The 25932-nt window shown below is 35.9% G+C and overlaps 1 protein-coding gene and 1 pseudogene across 5 annotated transcripts in view; one reads left to right on the top strand and one right to left on the bottom strand.

Moving 5' to 3' along the window:
* HSPBAP1 (HSPB1 associated protein 1) overlaps positions 1 to 25932 on the bottom strand; it is a 101147-nt gene that overhangs the window by 31071 nt on the left and 44144 nt on the right. For all 5 annotated transcript variants that reach the window (XM_077118143.1, XM_077118141.1, XM_077118145.1 and 2 more), the window contains one exon: positions 9411 to 9592. In XM_077118143.1, coding sequence (XP_076974258.1) covers positions 9411 to 9592 — 182 coding nt within the window. The remainder of the gene's footprint in view (positions 1 to 9410; positions 9593 to 25932) is intronic.
* On the top strand, positions 538 to 3520 carry LOC143648822 (ornithine decarboxylase pseudogene; annotated as a pseudogene).

Here is a 25932-nt window from a genome sequence, read left to right as displayed (position 1 = left end):
AAAGTAAAAAACATTCAAGAGAAGGTATATGCTTCAACGTTCTTGATCAGGTATTACATTCTAAAACTATCACTTTCATTTAAGTGATAAAATGATGAGTCAGAAACAATATTGAATTCTAACAGCACGTTTTATACACTTCTATCATAAAGCTTGGTTTCCTCATTGGACTGTAGAGTCCTGTAAGAGCCATGACTTTTATATTAATCAAGTTGGCATCTCTAGTAACTAGCATAGTTACTAAAACTATGTAACTACTGATATAGGTAGGCAATTAGATCTTTTAATCCTGTGCTCGAGTAGCTCCTTAAATTTGTTCTAATTAACAAGTTAAATAATTGTTGCTGTGGTGGATTGAATCGTGTACGCTAGCTCTGACATGTTCTTGGTCTTAGTCTGCATTCTGGTGGGCATAGATTCACTATAAATAAGATCTCTTCAAGACGTTACTTCCGTACCAACTGAATCAGTTTGGCTTTTATCTGGATTACCGAAGACGTTTATAAGCATAGTGAAAGTCAGATGGAGAGAGGAGCCATGGGAAACAGCCAGAACTTAGAAGTCAACAGGACCCAGAAGAGAAAGGAGAAGCTGCCGCCACGTGCACTGCCATGTAATGGAAAAGCCAAGAAACCTCAAAGTTTTCTAAGCAGCCAGAAGACGATCCTGGGAGGAAGCAGGCCTTCTAGCCTCTGAACCACGAGTCAATAAATTCCTGTTGATAAGCCACCCCAACATATGGTATTTGTTTTAGCACCCAGGAAACTAAAAAATGTCGCAGAATAAACATCAATTGCAAAATGCTGCACAAATAGTCAAAGCTTCCACAATTTTACAGCTTTAGCCAAAGAAATGAAGAAGAAAAACTGGCAAGATGCTTACAATACAGAATAGTGGCTTTTTTGGTCTACTTTATAAACAAATCACCAAAAAGAATTCATCCTTAAGTTGTTTAGTCCTAAAAGAATGGTATATTACATGATAAAATACTAAAAAAAATTCTCATATACTCATTATTACTTTTACCTCTATTTTATAGATAAGAGATCTAAGGTTCAGACAGGTTTAAATGAACTTATGTTAGCTCATATAGAATGTAGGTTGTAAGAACGACCCCAACTTAACAATATTTGTTCTTTTGCCTATACTATACTATCTGGGCTACTTGTGATAAGAGTCAATCACATTAAAAATTGCCTCATTTTATTAAAGCTCCGAGCCTAGCTCGTACATACAGATACATATTCAACTGATATATATATATATATATATATATATACACACAGATATTCTGATATTCCACTGATATTTGAATAAATTAAATGTAAAAACTAATATTGGTCAAAATAGCAAAGACGGAATGTTAAAACAATATAATTAACTATGATTACTATACAACAACTTATAAAGGATAAACACATCAATTTAAATTTCAAATAGCCCCTTAAATTGACATTATAAATCAGCAAGTACCTATGTACTTATCCTTAGGAAAATAAACATAAACAGAAAAGAGGTAGTTAATTCTCTAACCATAAGTAGGCTGGATAAACACCCAAATCTCTTACATTCCAATTTACCTCATCAGAAAGTATCACTGGCTGTCAGACTTCTTTAATTATTACCAAATCACATGCCTCAATTTCAACATACTCTCATAATTATGTTATAAAGTCCACATCAATACAGAACTAATTTTTCATTTACTGCACTTTTTGGATTCTGTGTCCTGACAACTTAACCATGTTCCTGACTCTCAACAGCCAACCCAAAACACAATAAAATGGAATCTATCTAGGAAGCACTACTGGGGCAAAATCTCTAGCTGTTAGGTTGATTCGTAATAGCTTCAATTACAATGACGCTTACTGATAAATGCAAAAGCTAAGACCTGTTATTCTTACATGATGAGTCAGAGATAGAGAAATTATATGTGATATCATCACAGATTCTGTACCTTTCTTAGGAAATAGAGAACATAATGTTCAAAATAAATGCTTTAGGTCAGGTTCCTCTGCCAGCAGCTTGGGCCCCACCTCGGGCCGGTGGTCCTCCAAATGGGAGGTAGTAAGGCAGCGCTGGCTGTAGCACCTCCTCAAGTTGGCACGGGTGTAAAAGAATGTGTTTGAACAATGTTTCCACTGCTCCACCAATTATTTAACAGGATTTAGAATTTCTATTGAATTGCCTTTGTGAAAAGCTGGAAATAATTTCTTTAAATTCCTTCTCTTAGTTTTCCATAGGGACATCAAAAAACATAAATAACTCAGTAATGATGAGTCTCACTGCCATTTTTTCCTTGATGAAGGTTTTACTGCAAAGACAGTCTGGATCAAAAAATTAATGAAATTTCTTCTGATGATGTTAAAGATGCCTTTTAAGTTGCAGACCTTGAAGACATTCTAAAGAAACATCTAAGATGGTTAAAAGCTCTTTCTCCTGTCACCCCCTTCTATGCAGTCAAATGTAATGACAATAGAGCCATCGTGAAGACCTTGGCTGCCACTAGGGCGGGATTTGACTGTGTTAGCAAATCTGAAATACAGTTGGTACAGAGTCTTGCAGTGCCTCCCAAGAAGATAATCTATGCAAACCTTTGTGAACAAGTGTCTAAAATTAAGTATGCTGCCAATGATGGAGTTCAGATTATGATGTTTGATAAGCAAGGTGGAGTTGGTAAAAGTGGCCAGGGCACATCTGAAGGCAGGGGTTTTGGTTGGTTTGGGGATCGCCACTGATGACTCCAAAGCAGTCTGTTCTCTCAGTGTTAAATTAGGAGTCACGTTCAAAACCAGCAGGCTTCTTTGAATAGACTGAAAAGCTAAATATTGATGTCATTGGTGTCAGCTTTCATGTAGGAAGTGGCTGTACTGATCCTGAAATCTTCGGGCAGTGAAACCTTCATGCAGGCAGTCTTGGATGCCTGCTGTGTCCTTACATGGGAGAGTAGGTAAGTTTCAGCATGTATCTGCTTGATATAGGTGGTGGCTTTCCTGGATCTGGCAGTGTGAAGCTCAAATTTGAAGGGTTCCCCAGTGTAAGCAATCTAGCATTAGGCAAGTATTTCCCATCAGACTCTGGAATGAAAATCATAGTTGAGCCAGGAAGATATTATATTATCAAGTTTCACGCTTGCAGTGATTATCACTGCTAAAAAAATGTATTAAAGGAACAGACAGACTCTGATGATAAAAAGGAATCTACTGAATAAGCTTTTACATATTATTTGAATGAGGGTGTATATGGATCATTTAATTGCATCCATTACGATTATGTAAAGCCTCTTCTGCAAAAAAACCCAAACCAGATGAGAAGTATTATTCATCTAGCACATGAGGATTGACATGTGATGGCCTTGACTGAATGCTGTGACTTGCCAGAAATGCACGTGGGTGACTGGATGCTGTTTGAAAGCATGGGTGCTTATAAAGCTGTTTCTACTTCTACTTCAGAGGCCAACTACCTACTTGGAATGAAACGTAACTCAGCAACCAGTGCTTCAGCTAGTATTAATGTGTAAATACAGTTTTTATAGCTGCTAACTGTGAGTTTAACTTCAATTAAGGGATCTGGGAGATCATTTAATTTAATTACTGCTATTTTTGAAATGTTTTTTTAAGGGTAGGGTTGGCCCACAGGCACCAATATGGAAAACTAGGAGATGAGGTCACACTTGTCTGTGTTCCTATAGAAACTACTTGATTATTTGTCTAATATGGATTTTTATTCACTTTAAAAAATGCTACTAAAGGATGCCCCTCAGTTGCTGAGCAAGCATTTGTAGCTTATATAATGGCAGAATGGGCTAAAAGATTAGCATTATGAACTGTTTAAAAATAACCTGACTTCTGGGAAGAAATCACAAGGGAAATTAGAATTATTTAATTAATTATTAAATAATTATTATATTATAAATATTTAATAATATTTATCATTAAAATAATTTAAATTATTTAAACTTAATAAAATAATAATTTAGTATTTAACTTATTTAAATTAAAATCTAATTCTATAATTATTTAATTATTAAATTAGAAAATATTTTGAACTGAATGGAAAATGATTTTGGAAAATTTCTATCTTGAAATACAAAAGCATACAAACTTTCCGTGCTTAAAGAGTTTTCTCTTGAGAGGGGTGATGATATTAACAAATGTGATTTATTTATACATTTAAATGTCTCAAGAATATTGAAATATGTTGACATATGGAAGATCTACGTAACTCAGTGAACCATATTTTCCAAACAGCCCATGAATGACATTACAAAATTATGCATGGGTAAAAGTCCACTCAGTGCAAGATGCAAAGGATTTTATTGTAACAGAGGGTGAAGAGGTCACTGATATGATTTCAGATTCTGTTCTGCAGCTAACAAACCTTCACAAAACCACCCCTTGACGAGTTTGGTGTAGAATCAAAAATGAATACCCACATTATCTGAAAAGGGCTAGTAAAACACTCCTCCATTTTTTAACTGCATACCTATGTGAAGCAAAGTTTTCTTCATATGCTTCAAACAATACAACAAATTACAATAGATGAAATAAAGTAGATATGAGAATCCAGCTGTCTTCTATTAAGCCAGACTCACAAAAATGTAAAACAATGCCACTCTTTTCACTGAATTTTTAAAAATTCTGAATACAATTATTTTTCATAAAATATGTTACTTATGTTAACATGTAACATTTATCATTATTTTAAGATGAATTAATAAGTAAATACTTTAAAAATTTATTAATTTTAATGTTTACCCACCATTTTATGACAGATGTAAGAAATCTTGAAACAATTAAGTACTAAGAGTTGGTGGTTAAATAGATTATAGTAATAACAATAGAACAACAACTTAGGTACTTGCTCAGTGCCCAGAAAACTCTGAGAAAATAAATGATATAACCTTAATGGACTTAGTTGTTCATAGCAGGTTTGTCTGTTTTAATCCAAAGAATTAATAGTCATAATGTGAGCTGACAGAAATCTCATTTAACAAAGAAATATTAGATTTTATTAGGGCTCAATTAAAATTCCAGGGACACATTACTAAAAGACTGTCTTTTATATTCACATACAATGGATGGCTTACATGTGTGCCCATGCAGGCTTCACTGGGCTGGAAAGAACTGATAGGGTCAGACCATTACTCTCATCCCAGGTGGAGTAAGCCTAGGCTCAGCATGGATGGAAGGCCTGAACGTTAGACGCAGAGTCTCCGCAGAGCTGTATTCTGACCCTCTGCAGAAGTCAAAGCTTGAGAGTGCTATAATCAAAGCTTGGGAGGCAAGCCATTGGGATTACTTCTTCTTAGTTATATAATCTTTTTTTTTTTATGATTGTTGAGTATTTATTACTTTTGTTTTAATATAACTTAAGCGCAAGCTTATATAATTGAATTTTAATATTGCCTAGTAAACAGTAAGCAACATTCCTGAAAAGTTAACAGTTGTTTTTTGCCATCTCTAGCACACCACTAATGGATAGTTGAAGAAAATTGAGAAGGTTTGAATGAACTGGACATTATAATTTTTGTGTAGGGCAAGAGGGGAAAGCAGTTTAAGGTGAAGCTCAAATGTTAGACCTGAGTATCCTGGAGAGAGAGCAAGAGAGGGAGGAGCAGATTTGTTGGGAAAATATGCTGAATTGCAATAATACAAGACACAATTCAGTCTTTTTGGGGTAATTTCATGTACTGCCAGGCTTGAGGTTATTTTGTTTTCAGAATCATTACAGAATCTCTCCCCTTCCTAACATCAACTTCTAGGGGGTATCTGGTGATTTCCCTACTCCTTAACCAGTGTCATAATGGCCAAGAAAGAAAGGTGTTCTAGTTTGCTAGCTGCTGGAATGCAATATACCAGAAATGGAATGGCTTTTAAAAAGAGGAATTAGTTGCTAGTTTATAGTTCTAAGACCGAGAAAATATCCCAATTAAAGCATGTCTCCAGAAATGCCCAATCAAAGGCATCCAGGGAAAGATGCCTTGGTTCAAGAAGGCTGATGAAGTTCAAGATTTCTCTCTCAAGTGAAAAGGCACATGGTGAAACAGTCACGGTTTCTCTCTGGCTGGAAGATACATGGCGAGCATGGCATCATCTGCTAGATTTCTCTCCTGGCTTTCTCTTTCATGAAGCTCCCTGGGAGGTGTTTTCTTCTTCATCTACAAAGCGCTGGCTGGTGGACTCTTTGCTTCATAGTGCTGCAGCATTCTCTGCTCTCTCTGAATCTCCTTTTTCTATAAAATGTTTTCTTTTTTATAAGATTCCAGTAAACTAATCAAGTCCCAAGCAAATGGGTGGAGACACATCTCCACTTAATCCAGCTTAATAACCACTCTTGATTGAGTCACATCTCCAGGGAGATGATCTAATTATAGATTCAAACATAGAGTACTGAATAGGGATTAGAATAGGCTAGATTTATAAAATGGGATTAGGATTAAAACATGGCTTTTCTAGGGTACGTACATCCTTTCAAACTAGCACAAAAGGGTTTTCCAGGGAACCTGCTTCAGGGATTAGGTGCTGTAAAAGACTATCATAGAGGAGTAATTTACAAACGGTTAACTCTTATTTGGCAACTGTTGCTGACCCAGTGGTAGTGTGAAATAGTGGTAGTGGTGCCATGGAAAGTGGTGCTAAATTTGAGCATGTGAACATAGGCACTCGAGACCCTTTGTACTGATGCTTGCCATTTACTGTGACTTCGGGGCCATTCCCAAATGTTCTGAATTGGAGAATGTGTTACTGTCCAAGGGTGCTCTTTTGCCCCATGCAAAAAGCAAATACTGTGACACCAAGATCTCAAGAAAAGAATTTGTGTGGTTGACCAGCAAGGAGACTAGAGGCAAGCCTCAAATTCAGTCTCCCCAAGCCAAGGCATTAACAACCCTCAGTGGGCAAGACCCCCCAAAACAGTTTCTTTTGTCCTGTGCCCATCACACCAATAGAAAAAAACCAGGTTTGGTAAAGCAAACCAGTACCTTATTCTTTGGCCAATGAACGGAGAAGGATGGAATCATGTCCAAGAAGTACCTTCTCCCCTAAGGGCAGTGAGCTGGATTCTTTGATAGGGTGATAGGGAATGCAAGTACAGGTGGATGGGGCAGGTGGGCAAAGGGATTTCCAAAGAATAAAGAATTGTTTTGAGCATGTGCAGTCCCTAGTCATGGTAGAACATGCTTCTACATACATTGGATGTTCAGAAAATGGCATCTAAATCTCACCCAAAGGCATGCTTGGGGAGGAGGACTTTCCCGGTTGCGGCAAGGCAGGAACTTGAAGTTAGCATCAAGTTGGGTGCTTTTCACTAGCTGGGTCTCTATGGCTCACCGCAGGGCAAGGGGCAATGGCTGCAGGAGTTTTTAACAGCTTAGTTTCTTTGCAGGTATTTGCAGTTATATTTTTCTCAAGATTGTAAGAACACAGATATACTATTTTCTTGGTATTTTCAACACTGGAGGAAATTCCAATGTTTCAACCACCTGACTCTGTAATCCAGTTTGGTAAATTAGATTGTCTCCTTGGAATAGCAGTGTGTTTTGCTGAGTCTCTCATCTCCTCGTCTTTGAAACTATTTCCACCAACTGGAAAATGACCTGAAGCACAGTGGGAGGCAGAAGAGATCAACCCCATAGAAACTGAACATTTGATGTCTTGGCCCAACTATGCTCAACCAGTTCATCATGGGTGATACTGTTCTCATTTGTAACCTCAGACACTCAGGCCATGCTTTTCCCACAAAGATGATGTTGATCCCTTTCTTCTTTAAATATCAAATTATTTCAAAATCTTTTTCCTGTTGCTCCTACTTTACTGGTGCCTGAACTGACTATCAGGAAGTTCAATAGTCTAGTTATATAATCTTGGGCAAGGTTTACTTAACTTCTCTGTTCCTCATTTTCCTAATGAGGGTAATTATTATTAAAACACAGGGTTACTGTGAGCATTAAATGAATCAATATAAATGTAAAGCACTTAGAAAAATGCCAAGTACAAGGTAAGTACTTGATAAATATTACTTTTAAACAATTTTCTTTTATCTGAAGTATGAAGTAAAAATGTACTCTTCTAATCCACAGGGGGTATTATGAGAAATATAATAAACTACTCCTAAGAAAATTAACTATGAAATCTATAAGTTACAGGGTTGAAGATTACAACTAAAGTTATAAGGAAAAGGGATGTCTACTCAAAAATTATCATTTAAAAATAGTATAAATTTGGTATGGACTTTGGATTCAGAAAATATTTATTGAATATTCTCAAAACCAATGCATTTTTATAAAAATACATCCTCGACTAACAGTGATGGGAAAGATGTACTTTTCCCTTTTATAAAAATTATAATTAATTACTTAAGTAGATATTCTAAAAATTTAATACAGGAAAACTAAAAAGTATTGGCAGTTGTAGTCTAATAACTATGTAAACATTAGCATCTATACCTTGACATAAAGTAATAAAGAAAAATACAGGCTGAATAGAAAACTGCTCAGGAGTCAAAGGAGTTACCAGCCTATTTGAAAGTTTGGAGAGGGGGTGCTGGTGCCAGGCAGGAGGAGTGGAGCAGAGAATGAAAGGCCAAAATACTTCTCTCCATATGGGATTAGGGGCAGGAATAAGGACCTGGAGTCTAAGCCTGATTGTGGGCAAGACGGAATAATCTAAAAAGCTTACTGTAACACTCCCATTCCTGCTCCAGGCCTCAGATGCACAAGGAAACCAGAGCAGGGAGTTCTGCAGAATCATTTCACAAAATAAACTGGCAGTTTGAGGTAGAAAGCACTTAAAAAAGAGAAGAAGATATTGTAGTCTGCAAACCACTTTTGTCAGTTACATCAATACATGGCAAAGAACTTCCACATTCTTACTTCTGCAAGTTACCCCTTATTTCTGTAGGGCTTCCACTACCAAATACTGGCATCTCAGCACTCTCTCTCATAGGCCATAAACCCACAATAATAAAAAATAGCTGTACCAGAACAGCCTGGGTCACATACAGCCCTAGGAATTCTTTTCATGTAATCAGCTTTGTACCACACTATCTGCCTCACTGATAGAACAAGACCTTCTATGTAGGTCAGGAGGAAATGCAGTTTTAAACATCATCTATGCTTTTTATATACTCTAAACCAGGTCAGACAATGTTTGAAAGTCAAGCAGTGTGCAGGAGGTTTGGCGAGTAGTAAAACACTAATAGGAAGGCTGCCCATGTGTGTGAGTAGAATGTTGCACTTCTCCTGAGGGAGCACAAATATTTTGGCTTAAATGTAAAAATATCCAAGACTCATGGTAATTGCTTATAAGAGAAAAAGACAAGAAAGAAAAAAGGTACCAGTGAGATTCTAATTCATGATCTTTTCTCAAAAGCAAATTATAACCAAGATTAGAAGTAATGTATTGACTTACCTGAAATACATCTGTCTTCTCCTCAAATAGATGGATAAAATATTTATAGTCAGCATAAGCCCAGAATTGGGAATGATCATAATCTCTAAATGGTCCGGAAATACTAGATTGGTCAGAATTCCAGGTCAGAAACTCTTCAAGTGTAGCTTCTATGTAACTACATGTGGTTTCAAACTGAGGAACTGCAATGTAAGAAAATACAATTTTAAATGTATATTGGACACAGTATCCAAATATTATTTTTTTTCCCAAAGGAAGATAATTAGAACAACAACAAAAAATGTTAACCATTGTTTAACATTAACTAAAATTAAATTAATTTTGTACTTTTTAGATAATTAGAACCATTCACCTTACAATACTCATGATTAAATATAAAAGTAGAAAACACTGCTTTATTCTTAAGATTAAAGAATATTCTCACTATGCCTGACCTAGTAAACCAGTGGAATAGTTCAGCTTATCAATTCTTGAGACCTTTTAGGGGGGTCTGTGAGTTCAATATTACTTTCACAAAAATATTAAGACATTATTGCCTTTTTCACTTTCATGCACTCATGGGTGTACAGAGGAATCTTCCAGAAACTTCATGATGTGTTGATGTCACTGCCTGAAGTCTAGTGGCATATGTGCATGTATTCTTGGGTTTTTAAATGTCCCAGTTTTAATTTCTAATATGGTAAGTATAAGTAGATATAATCCATATCAATGAAAGCTCATTGGAGTATTTAATTTATAATACTATAAAGGGGTCCTGAAACCTAGAGGGCCCAACCTCTCAAAAAAGTTTGAGAACTACTGTATTGTTTTAAAAAGCAACAACGATCTGGAGGTTGCTCTTACACAAGCTGTAGTTAGATATTGCTACCTATCATAACTTGCCAAACTGTAACCAGGACCGTTTCAGCCAATCCTAAAGAATACCTAGGGCAATATATAAGATTTCACAAGGGTTCCACACACTAGAGTAACTTTTCATAAACACAACCTCCAGATGTGTCCCTGGACCAGGTAAGACCTGAAACCTAGAGGGCCCAGCCTCTCCAGTACATCAGATAGTTTCATTTCCCTACCCCATATTATTGACAGATCCTCACAACATGAAAAAGTTAGAATGGCCATAGCCCAGACACCTCTAAAGAGTGGATAGAACAATCAAAGGTGATAGTGGAGTTATACAGAGAAGATAGGATTTAATAAATGAATATGATTGCTGAATCATTAAATTGATATCTCTTTTAGTCTCTGGTATCTTAGAGCAGCTAAAAGTAAAAAACCTAAAATTGTGGGATTATAACCCGTACCAAACTCTGAAATCTGTTCTACAACTAATTGTTGTGCTTTGAAATTTATTGCTTTTTCGTATATGTTATTTTTCACAAAAAAGAAAAAAAAAAGTCGATTGTGATGATAAAAAAAAATATTTATTCCTTCTAGCCTCCTATATTCTGGAGCAGCTAGAAGGAAAAATCTGAGAGGATCGTAGCCCATGACAAACTCGGATCTGTCCTGTAACTACTTGTTGAAGAGTGCTTTGAAAACATATGCTTTTTTCTTTCTTTGCTTTGATTATACATTATATTATACAATAAAAAAGTTGAAAAAAAAGCAACAACGAAAAATACTGTCTCTTGAAAATTTTCTAACTTTACACTGCACATGTAGCATACACAGCTCCTCAGAATCATTAAGTGGATAGTGGCAAATAAAGTCGGTTTACTTATTCATTAACTTAATTATTTCAGAATCTTTATTAAACACCTGATTTGTAATCAGCACTGTTTTCAGGCTTCTTGGTACATAAAAGAAATAGACAATATTTCTGAGCTAATAATATATTAGGTGAAGGTAAAGTTTTAATCAGAATAAAAGAGAATTTGAGAAACCATATAATAAATGCAAAGTTTTGTGGCATTCCTGTAAGTACCACAGACACTAAGAATAAGGCAAAGACCACCAGAGAGGAGAGAAAGCTTAAAGAGAAGGTCTATTATCTGTCCATGCTGGTTTATTATTATGGGTTAATCCACTTGTACAGGAGCTATTCTGAAACAGTGATGAAATGAAATTTTTGTAACTGACAAAATATTTTAAAGACATATAGGGGAGTTGATATTCATGAACTCTGATTATAACCTCCTTTGCAAAGAATGAAATCCTTTCAAGAAGGAACAACAGATTTAATGCATATAAATAATTTAGTATGGCTGGAGTCCTTTATCAATTAGCTGAATTAATAGGATGAGGAGAAGGGTATTCTAACTCTTCTTTTGACAGCTTTTACCTTTTCCCTCCATTTCTGCCTGAATTGCTCTGGAGTATTTCATCTTCTCTTTTTTTCTAAAACCTCAGAATAGTAGAGAGGTGGTGCCGGGGAAGGTGTGCAACGAAGAGTCATGCAAATTCATCTACTGTATCAACTTAGAGTCACTTGACTCTGAGAAAAAGGTTAACTTTGCTACGGTATGTTTACCTAAAAGAAAAAAATCTGCAAATTCAAGAACTGTTTAAATTTAATAATATTTGTGAAGGAGTGGCATACAGTAAGCCTTCCATAAATACAAGCTCTTCATATTATCAACATAATCAAGATTTTACCGTAACAGTATAGAATACATAGAGTTCAATTTTAACAAACAAAAGTGTTGGCCAGGCAGCTTCATGATGCAGGGAAACAGAGTTTGTAAATCATTTCAGTAAGTTCCATTTTAAACTTGAAGACATTATAAAGCATAGGGATACCTCACAGATATTGCGAGCTGGGTTCCATATGACTGCAATAAAGCCAATACCCCAATAAAGCAAGTAACACAAACTTTTTTATTTCTCAGTGCACATAAAAGTATGATTACTATACAGTAATCCAGCAAGTGTGCAATAGCTTTATGTCTAAAAACAAAAACAATGAACAGACCTTAATTCTACATCCTTTACTGTCATTTCAGCAATGTCCATAGCATCTTCACCAGGAACAGATTCCATCTCAAGAAATCACTTTTGTTGCTCATCTGTAAGAAGCAACTCCTTACCCATTCAAATTCTATCATGAGATTGTAGCAATTCAATCACATCTTCAGGCTCCACTTCTACTTCTTGTTCTATTGCTATTTCCACCACAGATGCAGTTACTTCCTCCATGGAAGTCTTGAACCCCTCAAAGTCACCCATGAGGGATGGAATCAACTTCTTCCAATCTCCTGTTAATGTAGATATTTTGAACTCTTCCCATGTATCATGAATGTTCTTAATGCCATCTAGAATGGTTAATCCTTTCTAGAACATTTTCAATTTGCCTGGATCCAGCAGAGGAATCACTAATAATGGCAGTTTTATGAAATGTAAATAATAAGACTTAAAAGTTGAAATGACTCCTTGATCCATGGGCTGCAGAATGGATGTTGTGTTAGCAAGCATGAAAACAACACTAAGCTCATTGTACATTTCCATCAGAGCTCTTCGGTGAGCAGGTGCATTGTCAATGAACAGTAATATTTTGAAAAGAATCTTTTTTTCTGAGTAGTAGGTTTCAACAGTGGGTTTAAAATATTCAACAAATCATGCCATAAACAGATGTGCTGTCATCAGGTTTTGTGGTTCCATTTATAGAGCACAGGCAGAATAGACTTAGCAAAATTCTTAAAGGCCCTAGGTTTTCAGAATGGTAAATGAGCATTGGCTTCAACTTAAAGTCACCAGTTGCACTGCCCCTAACAAGAGAGAGTTAGCCTGCTCTTTGAAGCTTTGAAACCAGGCATTGACTTTTCTAAGTATGAAAGTCCTAGATGGCATCTTCTTCCAATAGAAGGCTGTTTTGTCTGCTTGAAAATCTGTTGTTTAATGTAGCCACCTTCATCAATGATCTTAGCTAGCTCTTCTGGATAACTTGCTGCAGTTTCTCCATCAGAACTTGCTGCTTCATCTTGTAGTTTTATGTTACAGAGATAGCTTCTTTTCTTAAATCTCATGAACAAACCTCTGCTAGCTTCAAACTTTTCTTCTGCAGCTTCCTCACCTCTTAGCCTTACTCGAAGAGAATTAGGGCCTTCCTTTCTATTAAACTTTGGCTTAAGGGAATGCTGTGGTTGGTTTGATCTTCTATCCAGATCACTAAAACTTTCTCCGTCTCAGCAATAGGCCTGTTTTACTTTCTTAACATTTGTGTGTTCATTGGAGTAGCACTTTTCATTTCCTTCAACAACTTTTCCTCTGTATTCTCACCTTAGCTAACTGTTTGGCAAAAGAGGCCTAACTTTTGGCCTATTTTGGCTTTTGGCCTGCCTTCCTCACTAAACCTAATTATTTCTAACCTCATTTAAAGTGAGAGGTGTGCGACTCTTCCTCTTGATTGAACACTTAGAGGCCATTGTTAAAAGGTTATTGATTGGCCTAATTTCAATACTGTTGTTTTTTAGGGAATAGGAATGTCCAAGGAGAGGGAGAGAGACAGGGAACAGCTGGTCGGTGGAGCAGTCAAAACACACATATATGGATTGAGTTTACTGTCTAGTATGGGTGCGGTTCGTGGTGCCCCCAAATAATGACAGTAGTAATATCAAGGATCACTGATGACAGACTCATAACAGATATAATAATAATAATGAAAAAGTTTGAAATATTGCAAAAATTACCAAAATGTGACACAGAGACACAAAGTGGGCACATGCTGTTGGAAAATGGTGCTGATAGACTTGCATGACACAGGGTTACCACAAACCTTGAACTTGTAAGAAACACATTATCTGCCAAGTACAATAAAACAAGGTATAACTGTACTTGTGAGATTTCACTTTAGAGAATTCAATTCAACTGACCCAAACCTGAAAAAAGCCATGAATTGAGCCACTTGCTCCTGGGGTGGACCAAACAGGGCTTTTCAGTTAAGGCCAGTTATCACGGGCAAGGCTGTATTGCAGTTTGTATACCCTGACCTCACTGGGGGACTTCATTTTCTGTCACAGTAAGCTCCACACTTCTAAAAAATGAAAATCTAAAATGCAATATAAAAATTACACATGAGAACTGCTACTGCTGGGAAAATTATACTGAATGGAATTAATGGAGATGACAGAACCATTTAATTCAGATAATGATTTCAAAATAGAATCTTTTCACTCTTTACTGGTAGCAGCAGCACCAAAGATACTATTCTGTTTGTTACTACGACAATTTCTTTTTGGGTAGTACAATTGTTTCTCCTGGTTTACTTTACACAATGGAATTATTTCCTTTTTTAACTTTATCATCACTGTTCTTTCACGTAATGCTCAAACAATCCAAGCAGCTGGAACTTTCATCCCACTTACTGTCAAAGTGGTAGGTAAAAACAAAGCTCTGCTGAGTTCAGAATTAGACAGTAGTTTACAAATTGAGTTTGCTTTTAACTCTCAGTGAAAGGGGGTGCTAGAATATTTTTTACACAGCAGGGAAAGGATTATCTCTCCATTTTGTTAGAATTCATCATTTCACAAACAAGAAACATTGCATGACACATGAGCAATGAACAGGACTTTTGATCATCACTCTGATTCCCCACTTAAAAGATATCTGGGGTATTTCTATAACTACTTGCTAAATTACTGTGTGCTGAGGTACAGCATCATCACTGAATACGTATCTTTCCAAATAAATTTGATACAAAATGGTTTCCAAGACCTATGTGATGTTTATTATCTGCTTCCTAAAATAAACTAAGGAACACATTATATTCAACACTATATACTGCCAGTTAGTATTATTTCACCCCATTGTGGAGAACTTCTAGAAATATACTCATCAGAAAGGGAACAGAGTTATCATTACTCACAAGGTCATCTGCTTATCTACCTAGAAAACCCATAAGAATAAACTAAAAAGCTACATATAGTAATAAGTGGTTGGATTCAAAATAAACTTACAAACAATAAATGGCTTTTATCTGTGTACCAATCACAACTAATTAGAAAAATAAAATAGGCAAAGCTATTCTTTCATAATAGCTATAAGAATTTATAACATTTTAAGAAACTTTGGGATATATTTGAAAACCACAAATTTTTACACTGAAAGACAAAATAGAGTTGATAAGTGAAGATATCTTGCTCCTGTGTAGGACAATGTAGCAATATAACAACATTAATTCTTTCCAAATTAACTTCATGGAGCTTAATGAATTTTCATTTAAAATCTCAAAAGGATTTTTTAAAAAGTGGGCATTTAAAGTAATTCTAAAATTCGTTTAGAAGAATAAGATTAAATAATTTAAAGAAAATAGTGAGAAAGAAGTATATTAAGGGAGGACAAATTCTTGTTTCAAATATTAAAATATTTCAGGGCTAAAGTACGTTTTTTTTTTTTTGTTTGTTTGTTTTTTTTTTTTGCTAAAGTAGCTTTTTAAAAGTTTTTCCCAGGCCCCAAATTGATAGCTCAATTGTAGCCCAGAACAGACGCTGGTATATATATGAATACAGTAATATAAAAAAGTGGTTTTTAAAGTAAGTACAGAAAAAAAGGATTATTCAGTAAATGGTACTGGAAAAAAGGCATAGGTATTTCCAACTTAACTATTTGGGGAAACTTTAATGAAGACCATATATATGAATAAACAGGAAATGGATAAAGACTAAAATGTAAAAAAGAAATCATAAAATTATTAGAAGAAAATATTAGTGAATATTAAATATTCTCAGGGTAGGGAAGTTTCTAAGGATAAAAACAATGTGAATAAGACTGTTAACAAAATATCACTATTGTATTTGATTATAATGCAAAAATCGAAAGGTAAACAATAAACTGGGAAACTATTAGTAATAAATGGAGTATGCAGAATATATGAGACATTTATTTCGAACAAAAATAAAAAACCTAAAGCCCCAATAATAGGCAAATAATGTACAATTAAAAGAAAAAATGTAAATAAATAATAAATATATGAAAGCATTTTCAGCATCACAAGTGATCAAAGAAATGTTTGTTAGAATAATGAGATAACCATTTTTCATTTATTAGTAAGATTTTTTTTTAAAAAAAGGTAGTTTTGACAAAAGAGGGGCAAAATAGTCACTCCCATATGCTCTGAAAAACCTACCACATATAGGTACTGGCCACATATATCAAAAGTATTCCTGTCTCTCCAAGAACATCAACTAGTTCCATCCCCGTATCCTGTATTATTGACAGCCCTTTACAACCTGAAAAAGTTAGAATAGGGATAGCTCAAATACCCCTAAAGACTGGGAGAAAGATCAAAGGAGAAGGTGGAGTTATAACAGAGAAGCTAGGCATTAACAAATGAGTATGAATAATGAATCAGTACATTGATACTTCTTTTAGTCTCCAGTGTCTTAGAGTAGCTAGAAGGAAATATCTAAAATTGTGGAACTGTAACCCATACCAGACTCTGAAATCTGTTCTATAATTGTTGCAGTGTGCTTTGAAATTTACTGCTTTTTTGTGTATATGTTTTCTTTTTATTAATAAAACCAATCAACATACAATATGAACATTCTTTTTTTGGGGGGGGATATTTTTTTTTAACTTTTTTTATTAATTAAAAAAAATTAACAAACAAAACATTTAGATATCATTCCATTCTACATATACAATCAGTAATGAACATTCTGTTTTTTAATCACATAGTTGTATATTCATCATCCTGATAATTTCTTAGAATATTTGCATCAATTCAGAAAAAGAAATAAAAAGACAACAGAAAAAAATTCATACATACCATACCCCTTACTCCTCCCTTTCATTGATCACTAGCATTTCAATCTACTAAATTTATTTAAACATTTGTTCCCCCTATTATTTATTTTTAATTCATATGTTTTACTCATCTGTCCATAAGGTAGATAAAAGGAGCATCAGACACAAAGTTTCCACAATCACACGGTCACACTGCAAAAGCTATATCACTATACAATCATCTTCAAGGAACATGGCTACTGGAACACAGCTCTACATTTTCAGGCAGTTCCCTCCAGCCTCTCTGTTACGCCTTAATTAAAAAGGTGATATCTATTTAATGCGTAAGAATAACCTCCAGGATAACCTCTCCACTCAGTTTGGAATCTCTCAGCCATTGACACTTTATTTTGTCTCATTTCTCTCTTTCCCCTTTCAGACAAGAAGGTTTTTCTCAGTCCTTGGTAGTGAGACCAAGTTCATTCTAGGATTTCTGTCCAACATTGACAGGAAGGTCCACACCTCTTGGAGTCATGTCCCACGTACAGAGGGAAAGGGCAGTGAGTTTGCTTGTCATGTTGGCTGAGAGAGAGAGGCCACATGTGAGCAACAAAAGAGGCTCTCTTGGGGGTGACTCTTAGGCCTAATTTTAAGTAGGCTTAGCCTATCCTTTGCAGGGTTAAGTTCATATGAACCAACCCCAAGATTGGGGGCTCAGCCTATTGCTTTGGTTATCCCCACTGCTTGTGAGAATATCAAGAATTCTCCACTTGGGGAAGTTGAATTTTCTCCCTTTCTCACCATTCCCCCAAGGGGACTTTGCAAATACTTTTTTATTCACTGTTCAAATCACTCTGAGATTTATCGAGGTTATCACTCTGGACAAAACTACAAAATCTCATGCCCTACTCAAGACTGAACTTATGGTGTTCAATTAAGCTGTCCACATAAGTTATGTTAGGAAATGCACTAGTCGAAATATAAATTTTGTACCAAATAAACATTTTTTGCTTTAGTATCACACATAAGTTAAAGTTTTAAAATATTAATTACAACTTATTTTCAACACCTGGCATTATTGACATTCCTTCGCTCTTCCTCATGCAAAACAATTTTAAATGTGTGCATTTAGTCAATATCATTATACACTCGAGGCATTTCTATATTATACCATCTCAGTCTTTATCATGTATCTTTCCTTCTGATTTCATTTGTGCCCCCAAGCCTCCTCCCTCTATCATTCTCACATTCAGCTTCATTCAGTGTTCTAACATTACTGTATTACAGTTAGGTAGTATTGTGCTATCCATTTCTGAATTTTTACAATCAGTCCTGCTGCACAATCTGTATCCCTTTAGTTCCAATTACCCAATATCTACCCTATTTCTATCTCCTGACGACCTCTGCTCTTAACCAAAATTATCCAAGTTCATTCATTAATGTTAGTTCCTATCAGTGAGACCATACAGTATTTGTCCTTTTGTTTCTGTCTAATCTCACTCAGTATAATGTCCTTAAGGTCCATCCATGTTGTTACATACTTCATAATTTTATTCTGTCTTACAGCTGCATAATATTCCATCATATGTATATACCACAGTTTGTTTAGCCACTCGACTATTGATAGACATTTGGGCTGTTTCCATCTCTTGGCAACTGTAAATAACGCTGCTATCAACACTGGTGTGCAAATGTCCGTTTGTGTCTTTGCCCTCATGTCTTCTGAGTAGATACCTAGCAATGGTATTGCTGGGTCATATGGCAATTCTATACTTGGCTTCCTGAGGAAACACCAACTGCCTTACACAGTGGTTGCACCATTTGACATTTCCACCAACAGTGGATAAATGTGCCTCTTTCTCCACATCCTCTCCAGCACTTGTCCTTTTCTGTTTTATTGATAATGGCCATTCTGGTGGGTGTGAGATGATATCTCATTGTGGTTTTGATCTATATTTCCCTAATAGCCAGGGATCTTTTCATGTGCCTTTTGGCCATTTGTATTTCCTCTTCTGAGAAGTGTCTGTTCAAGTCTTCTGCCCATTTTGTAATTGGGTTGTCTGTCTTTTTGTTGTTGAGTCGAACAATCTCTTTACATATTCTGGATACTAGACCTTTATCTGATATACCGTTTCCAGATATTGTCTCTCATTGTGTAGGCTGTCTTTTCACTTTCTTGACGAAATTCTTTGATGCACAAAAATATTTAATTTTGAGGAATTCCCATTAATTTCTTTTTTTCTTCAATGCTTGTGTTTTGGGTGTAAGGTCTAGAAAATTGCCTCCTATTATAAAATTTATAAGATATTTCCCTATATTTTTTTCTAACAGTTTTATGGTTTTAGATCTAATGTTTAGATCTTTGATTATTTTGAGTTAATTTTTGTATAGGGTGTGAGATATGGATCCTCTTTCATTCTTTTGCAGGTGGGTAACCAGTTTTCTAGGCACCATTTATTGAAGAGACTGTTCTGTCCCAGGTGAGTTGACTTGACTGCCTTATCAAAGATCAACTGTCCATAGATGAGATGGTCTATATCTGAACACTCTATTTGATTCGATTGGTCAGTATATCTATCTTTATGCCAGTACCATGCTGTTTTGACCACTGTAGCTTCGTAATATGCCTTAAAGTCAGGTAGCGTGAGACCTCTGACTTCATTTTTCTTTCTCAGGATACTTGTAGCTATTTGGGGCACCCTGCCCTTCCAGATAAATTTGGTTATTGATTTTTCTTGTGTATATGTTTTCACAAATAAAAAAAAAAGTCTTTCATTCTTTCACTCTACAAACAGCTGAATGCCTATTAGGTGCTCAGTCCATGATGAGATAAATAACTTCTTGAGGGGAGGAAATACTTTAAACAATTAATTAATTATGCAACTAATCATGTGATTACAACTGTACTAAGTGTGACCAAGAAACTAGTGATCTGAGATCATTTCACAGTTGTACCTGATTTGGGGCTTAGAGGAAGAGGGTGTGGTCAGAACAGACTTTCATGAGAAAATGACATTTGAGCTGAGATCTGAAGGAAGAAGAGGAATTAATGAGGTAAAGCTGTAGGGAGGGAAAATGGGAAGTGACAGAAGAATGGCCAGACATGAGGGACCTACATATGCCTAGGTCCTGAGGTAGAAAAAGTCAATCCCTGAAATACAGAAACTAAAAATATGCTTGTTCGGTCTGAGCTCAGAGAGATATAAAGCTGATGAAGCATATGCAACCTTCCACACCACAACAAAAATTTTGTTTTTTAGCCTAAGGATAATAGGAAGCCATTTAAGGGTTTTAAGCAGAGAAATAAGATCAGACTTTCTTTCTTTTTTTCTTTTGTATGCTGTATGGCAGGGGTCACATTTCACTCTTTTCCCATTGAGTATCCCCTTATTGCAGTACCATTTGTTGAATTTTCGTTTGGTTGGGTTTTTTTGTTTGTTTGTTTGGAAAGTCCATGGGCCAGGAATTGAACCCACGTCCCCCATATGGCAGGTGAGAATTCTAGCACTGAACTACCCTTGCACCGCCTAGACATTTCTTTGTCTCTGGTTTCACTAGGAAGAAACTGAACTGGGTAGGGAGAGCAGGGGGTTGCAGAGAGACCAAGCATGAGGTAGCTGTGGCGGTGAGGGAGATCAGGGTCATTTAGACTAGAGGGGCTGTGGGGATGGTGAGAGGGAGAGGATGCCAGATATTTAGGAGATAAGTCGCTGAATCCCAACAGAGACAATCAGCATGACTCAGAGGTTTCTACTGTAAGTGGCTTCATGGACTGTCCTGTCAGTGATGATAATTTTCATACCCTTTGACCCAGTAATTCTCCTTCCAAGGATCCATCATAGGGAAATAATCAGTATCTTGGACAAGATTATTTTCAAAGATGTTCGCTACAGTCTTATGTATAAATTTAAAACTTACAAGGGATCTAAATAATCAAAATGAAGTTTTAAATAAATGACACTGTCAGTGGAATGTTAGTCATTTAAAAGTCATATTTAATGTCAAGAGAAGCTGCTCAGAATATATGAAATTTAAAATAGCAGGCATAGAAATTAACACTTTATTTTTAAAACATAAAGAGGCCTCACTTTACACACCTACTAGGGGTCTATTATCTTAACATTTAAAAATAATGACTGTTGGAGAGTATGTGGAGAGATTGGAACTCTCGCATTGCTGGTGGGATGGTAAAGTGGGACAGCCACGTGAAAAACAGCTTGGCAGCTCCTCAAAAAGTTAAATGTAGAACTACCATCAGCTCTGGCAATCCTACTTCTAGGTACACACCCAAAAGAACTGAAAGCAGGGACTTGGACAGAAATTTGTACATTCACGTTCATAGCGGTATTATTCACAATGGTGAAAAGACAGAAGCAACCTAAATGTACGTCAACAGATGAACAGATAAACAAAATGTGGTAGAACCCTACAATGGAATATTATTCAGCCATAAAAAGGAATGAAATTTGATATATGCTACAACATGGATGATTCCTGAAGACATCTGTTTTAGTTTGTAAGCTGCTGAAATGCAATATACCAGAAATGAACAGCTGTTAAAAAGGGGGAATTTATTAAGTTGAAAGTTTATAGTTCCAAGGCTATGAAAATGTTCAAATTAAGACAAAGCTATGAAAATGTCCAATTTAAGAAATCCAGGGAAAGATACCCTGGTTCAAAAAGGCTGATGATGTTCAGGGTTTCTCTCTCAGCTCAAAGATGGCACATGGCGATATCTGCTATCTCTCTTCAGACTTCTTCAATGTCTCCCCCAGGGCTCTGTCTGTTCTGTTGGGTCTGTCGGTTCTGGTGGCTCTAAATATTTTTCCAAAATAACTCCCTTTTAAAGGGCTCCAGTAAGCAACCTTACCTTAAATGGGTGGACACACACCTCCACAGAACCATCTAATCAAAAGTTACCACCCATAATTGGGTGGGTGACATCTCCATGAAAACAATCAGAAAGGTCCCACCCAGCAATATTGAATGAGGATTAAAGGACATAGCTTTTCTGGGGGTACATAATAACTTCAAACCAGCACAACATCATTTTGAGTAAAATAAGTCAGATCCCACTTATATGAAATAACTAGAATATGCAAATCCATAGAGACAGAAAGTACAGGTTACCAAGGGTTAGGAAGAGGGGAATAGGGAGTCAATATATAATGGGGGCCACGGTGGCTCAGCAGGCAAGAATGCTTGCCTGCCATGCCAGAGGACCCGGGTTCGATTTCCGGTGCCTGCCCATATGAAAAAAAAAAATATATATATATATATAATGGGTCCCTGATTTCTGTCTGGGGGGGAAACTTCTGGTAACAGATGGTGGTGAGGGGATAATTGTGAATGTGATTATTCCCACTGAATTGTATGTTTAGGAGTGGTTGAGATGTGAAAGTTTATGTTATGTATACATTTCCACAATAAAAGAAAGAAAGAAAGAAAGAGAAGCTCAAGAGATAATGACACCTAAATGCAATACATATGTGATGCTGAACTGGATCTAATAATGGAGAAAAGGCCCACAAGGACATTATCGGGACATATGGAAAAAAATTGGAAGATAGAAAGTAAGAATAGATAGATAATTGGATAGATGGATGGATGGATTGAATGATATAGCAAATATGGCAAAATGTGAAAAGTTGGTAGATTTGGGTATTGGGTGTGCTGGTTTAAAGGATTATGTACTCTAGAAAACCCATGTTTTAATCCTGATCCAATCTTGTGTGAGCAACCATTTCTTTTAATTCCAATTCAGAACTATAAGTTGGAAACTTGATTAGATTATCTCTATGGAGATGTGACTCACATCTAACTGTGGGTATTAATTAGGGATATGTGGCTAAATATTTTTCCAAAATAATTCCCTTTTAAAGGGCTCTAGCAAGCAACCTTACCTTAAATGGGTGGAGATACACCTCCAAGGAACCATCTAATCAAAAGTTAACACCCATAAACTAATTGGGTGGCTCTTGATTAGTTTACTGGAATCCTTTAAGAGAGCAAACATTTTGAAGAGAGTCCCTTTTAGAGCCACAAGAATCAAGAGAGCCCATATGGCCAAAGACCTTTGGAAAATGTCCCTGGGGGAGCTTCATGAAACAAGCAGCCTGGGGAGAAAGCTAACAGATGTTGTAATGTTCACCATGTGCTTTTCCAGTTGAGAGAGAAAACCTGAACTTCATCAGCCTTTCTTGAGTGAAGGTAACAACCTCTTGTTGGTGGCTTAATTTGGACATTTTTATAGACTTGCTTTAATTGGGATATTTTCATGGCCATAGAACTATAAACTAGCAACTTATTAAATTCCCCTTTTTAAAAAGCTGTTCCATTTCTGGTATATTGCATTCTGGCAGCTAGCAAACTAGAACATCAGAGTAGGGGGCGTGTTGGAATTCTCTACATAGGTTAGTATTATTTTTTGCAGTTGTCATGTAAGTTCGAAAGTATTTCAAAATAAAAAGTTCAAAAATGACCCAGCAATTTCAGTCTTAGATATTGATTTAGTTTGCTAGGCTGCTAAAAGCAGGTATCATGAAATGCTTTTGGCTTAATGGGAATATATTTGCTCATAGTTTTGAGGCTGAGAAAAATGTCCAAATCAAGGCATCATCAATGTAATGCTCTCTTCCTGAAGACTGGCTGCCCATGATCCCTGACTCTTCTGCCATGTGGCAGAGCATATGGTAGCATCTGTTGATCTCTCCCTTCTCTTCTGGGTTTTGCTGCTTTCAACTTCTTTCTTCCATGGCTTTTTATCTCTGTACTCATCCAGTTTATAAAGGACCCCAATAAGAGGATTAAGACCCATCCTGAATGAGATAAGTCACACTTTAACTGAAGTAGCCTCATCAAAATATCCTGCTTACAGTGGGTTGGGTTCACACCCACAGGAATGGATTAACTTTAAGAACATGCTTTTCTGGGAGTATATACAGTTTTAGATCACCACAGGTATATACCCCAAGACCAGGAATTCAAACAGATATGTATACACCAATGTTCACAGCAGCATTATTCATAATAGGCAGATGAATGGATAAATAGAATGTGGTATATCCATGCAATAAAATACTATTCAGTCATAAAAAAGAATGAAGTTCTCTCCCAGGGGTGTGGACCTTCCTGGCAACATGGGACAGAAATCCTAGAATGAGCTGGGACTCAGCACCAAGGGATTGAGAAAACCTTCTCGACTGAAAGGAGGAATAGAGAAATGAGACAAAATGAAGTGCCAATGGCTGAGAGATTCCAAACAGAGTAGAGAGGTTATCCTGGAGGTCATTCTTATGCATTACATAGATATCACCTTTTTAGTTAAGGTATAATGGAGAGGCTGGAGGGAGCTGCCTGAAAATGTAGAGCTGTGTTTTAGCAGCCACGTTTCTTGAAGATGATTATATAATGATATAGCTTTTGCAATGTGACTGTGTGATTGTGAAAACCTTGTGTCTGATGCTTCTTTTATCTACCTTATGGACAGATGAGTAAAACATATGGATTAAAAATAAATAAATAATAGGGGGAACAAATGTTAAAATAATTTAAAAAAGAATGAAGTTCTGATATAAGCTACAACATTGATAAACCTCAAAAATACAATCTTGAGTGAAAGAAGCCAGAAACAAAAGGACAAATATTACATGATTCCACTTATATAAATATTTAGAAGAGGCAAATTCAGAGACTGAAAGTAGATTAGTGGTTGCCAGTAGCCAGAAGGAGGGTAGAATTGGAAGTGACTAATAGGTATGGGGCTTTGGAGGTGATGAAAATGTTCTGATTATGGTTGCACAACACTGTGACTATACTAAAATCCACTGAACTGTACACTTTAAAATAGTTAAAATGGTGAACTTCATGATATTTGAATTTTATCTCAATAAAAAAGAACAAATTATCATCTTTATTAAAAACTCAGAATAGTTTCTCCCAACTGAAAGATTTCCTTTATTTCCCTTTTACACTTAAGTATTAATGTGAAAATAACAAATTACTGTCTCATCTATAAAAGGGATAAAAATAATACCATCCTCAGAGAGTTTTAAGAAGATTAAGAGAGTTAATACATGTAAAACACTCAGAACAGTGCCTGACACAACAGCTGTCCATAATTGTTGGCTATTAGTAGTATTGTATTTGTAGAGTGCAAAAAAATCTTACAATTCCTATTTTTCTCCAAGTTAGTGTCTAAAGACATTGAAATGAGTGGCAAATTTATTTAACTGAAATCAAGGAAAAAGCATGAGCTGATTTTTAAATTACTGTAGGTCTAGCATTTAATTTTAAAACTAAATGTAAACATTTCAGTCTATGATTAGAACGAGACGCTGAAGAGTGTCAAGTATATTGATTCTGTTATACCTGCCATAGGAGTATGGGGGCAGGGGTGGGGAGCTGTTTCTAGCACCAAACACCAAATAATTCTATGGTATATATTATATATTATATTACATACATCAACAAGAGAGAAAAAAGCTTGGAGAAGCGAGAAGGGAAGCAGGGTAATTTTCTAGTTCCTCATGAGTCATTAATAGATATTCATAGAGCAACTTCACTGCAAAGATTAAAAGACTGAATTTCTGGACTACCAAATTAATTCATATTTAAATATAACTATATATTCTGAACCCAGACAATTTCTGGATTACAGACTCCTTTAGATTAGAAACAGAACTGTTGCTTTCCTTTATATTAATTACATTTCTGAGTTAACAGTAATTGCTTTATTTGACTATAACCCAAAGAACTGAAAAGTCACAAGTCTTCAGGGAAGAAGAGAAAGCAGGCAAAATCTAATTGCTTAAGAGGACAGAAAAAACAGCTTTACATATGTTTTATGCTTATGCAATGC

Source organism: Tamandua tetradactyla, chromosome 10 (genome assembly GCF_023851605.1).
Source record: "Tamandua tetradactyla isolate mTamTet1 chromosome 10, mTamTet1.pri, whole genome shotgun sequence".
Lineage (NCBI taxonomy): Eukaryota > Metazoa > Chordata > Mammalia > Pilosa > Myrmecophagidae > Tamandua > Tamandua tetradactyla.
The sequence above is the reverse complement of the archived record's forward strand: the minus strand, read 5'-3'. Positions and strand labels throughout refer to the sequence as shown.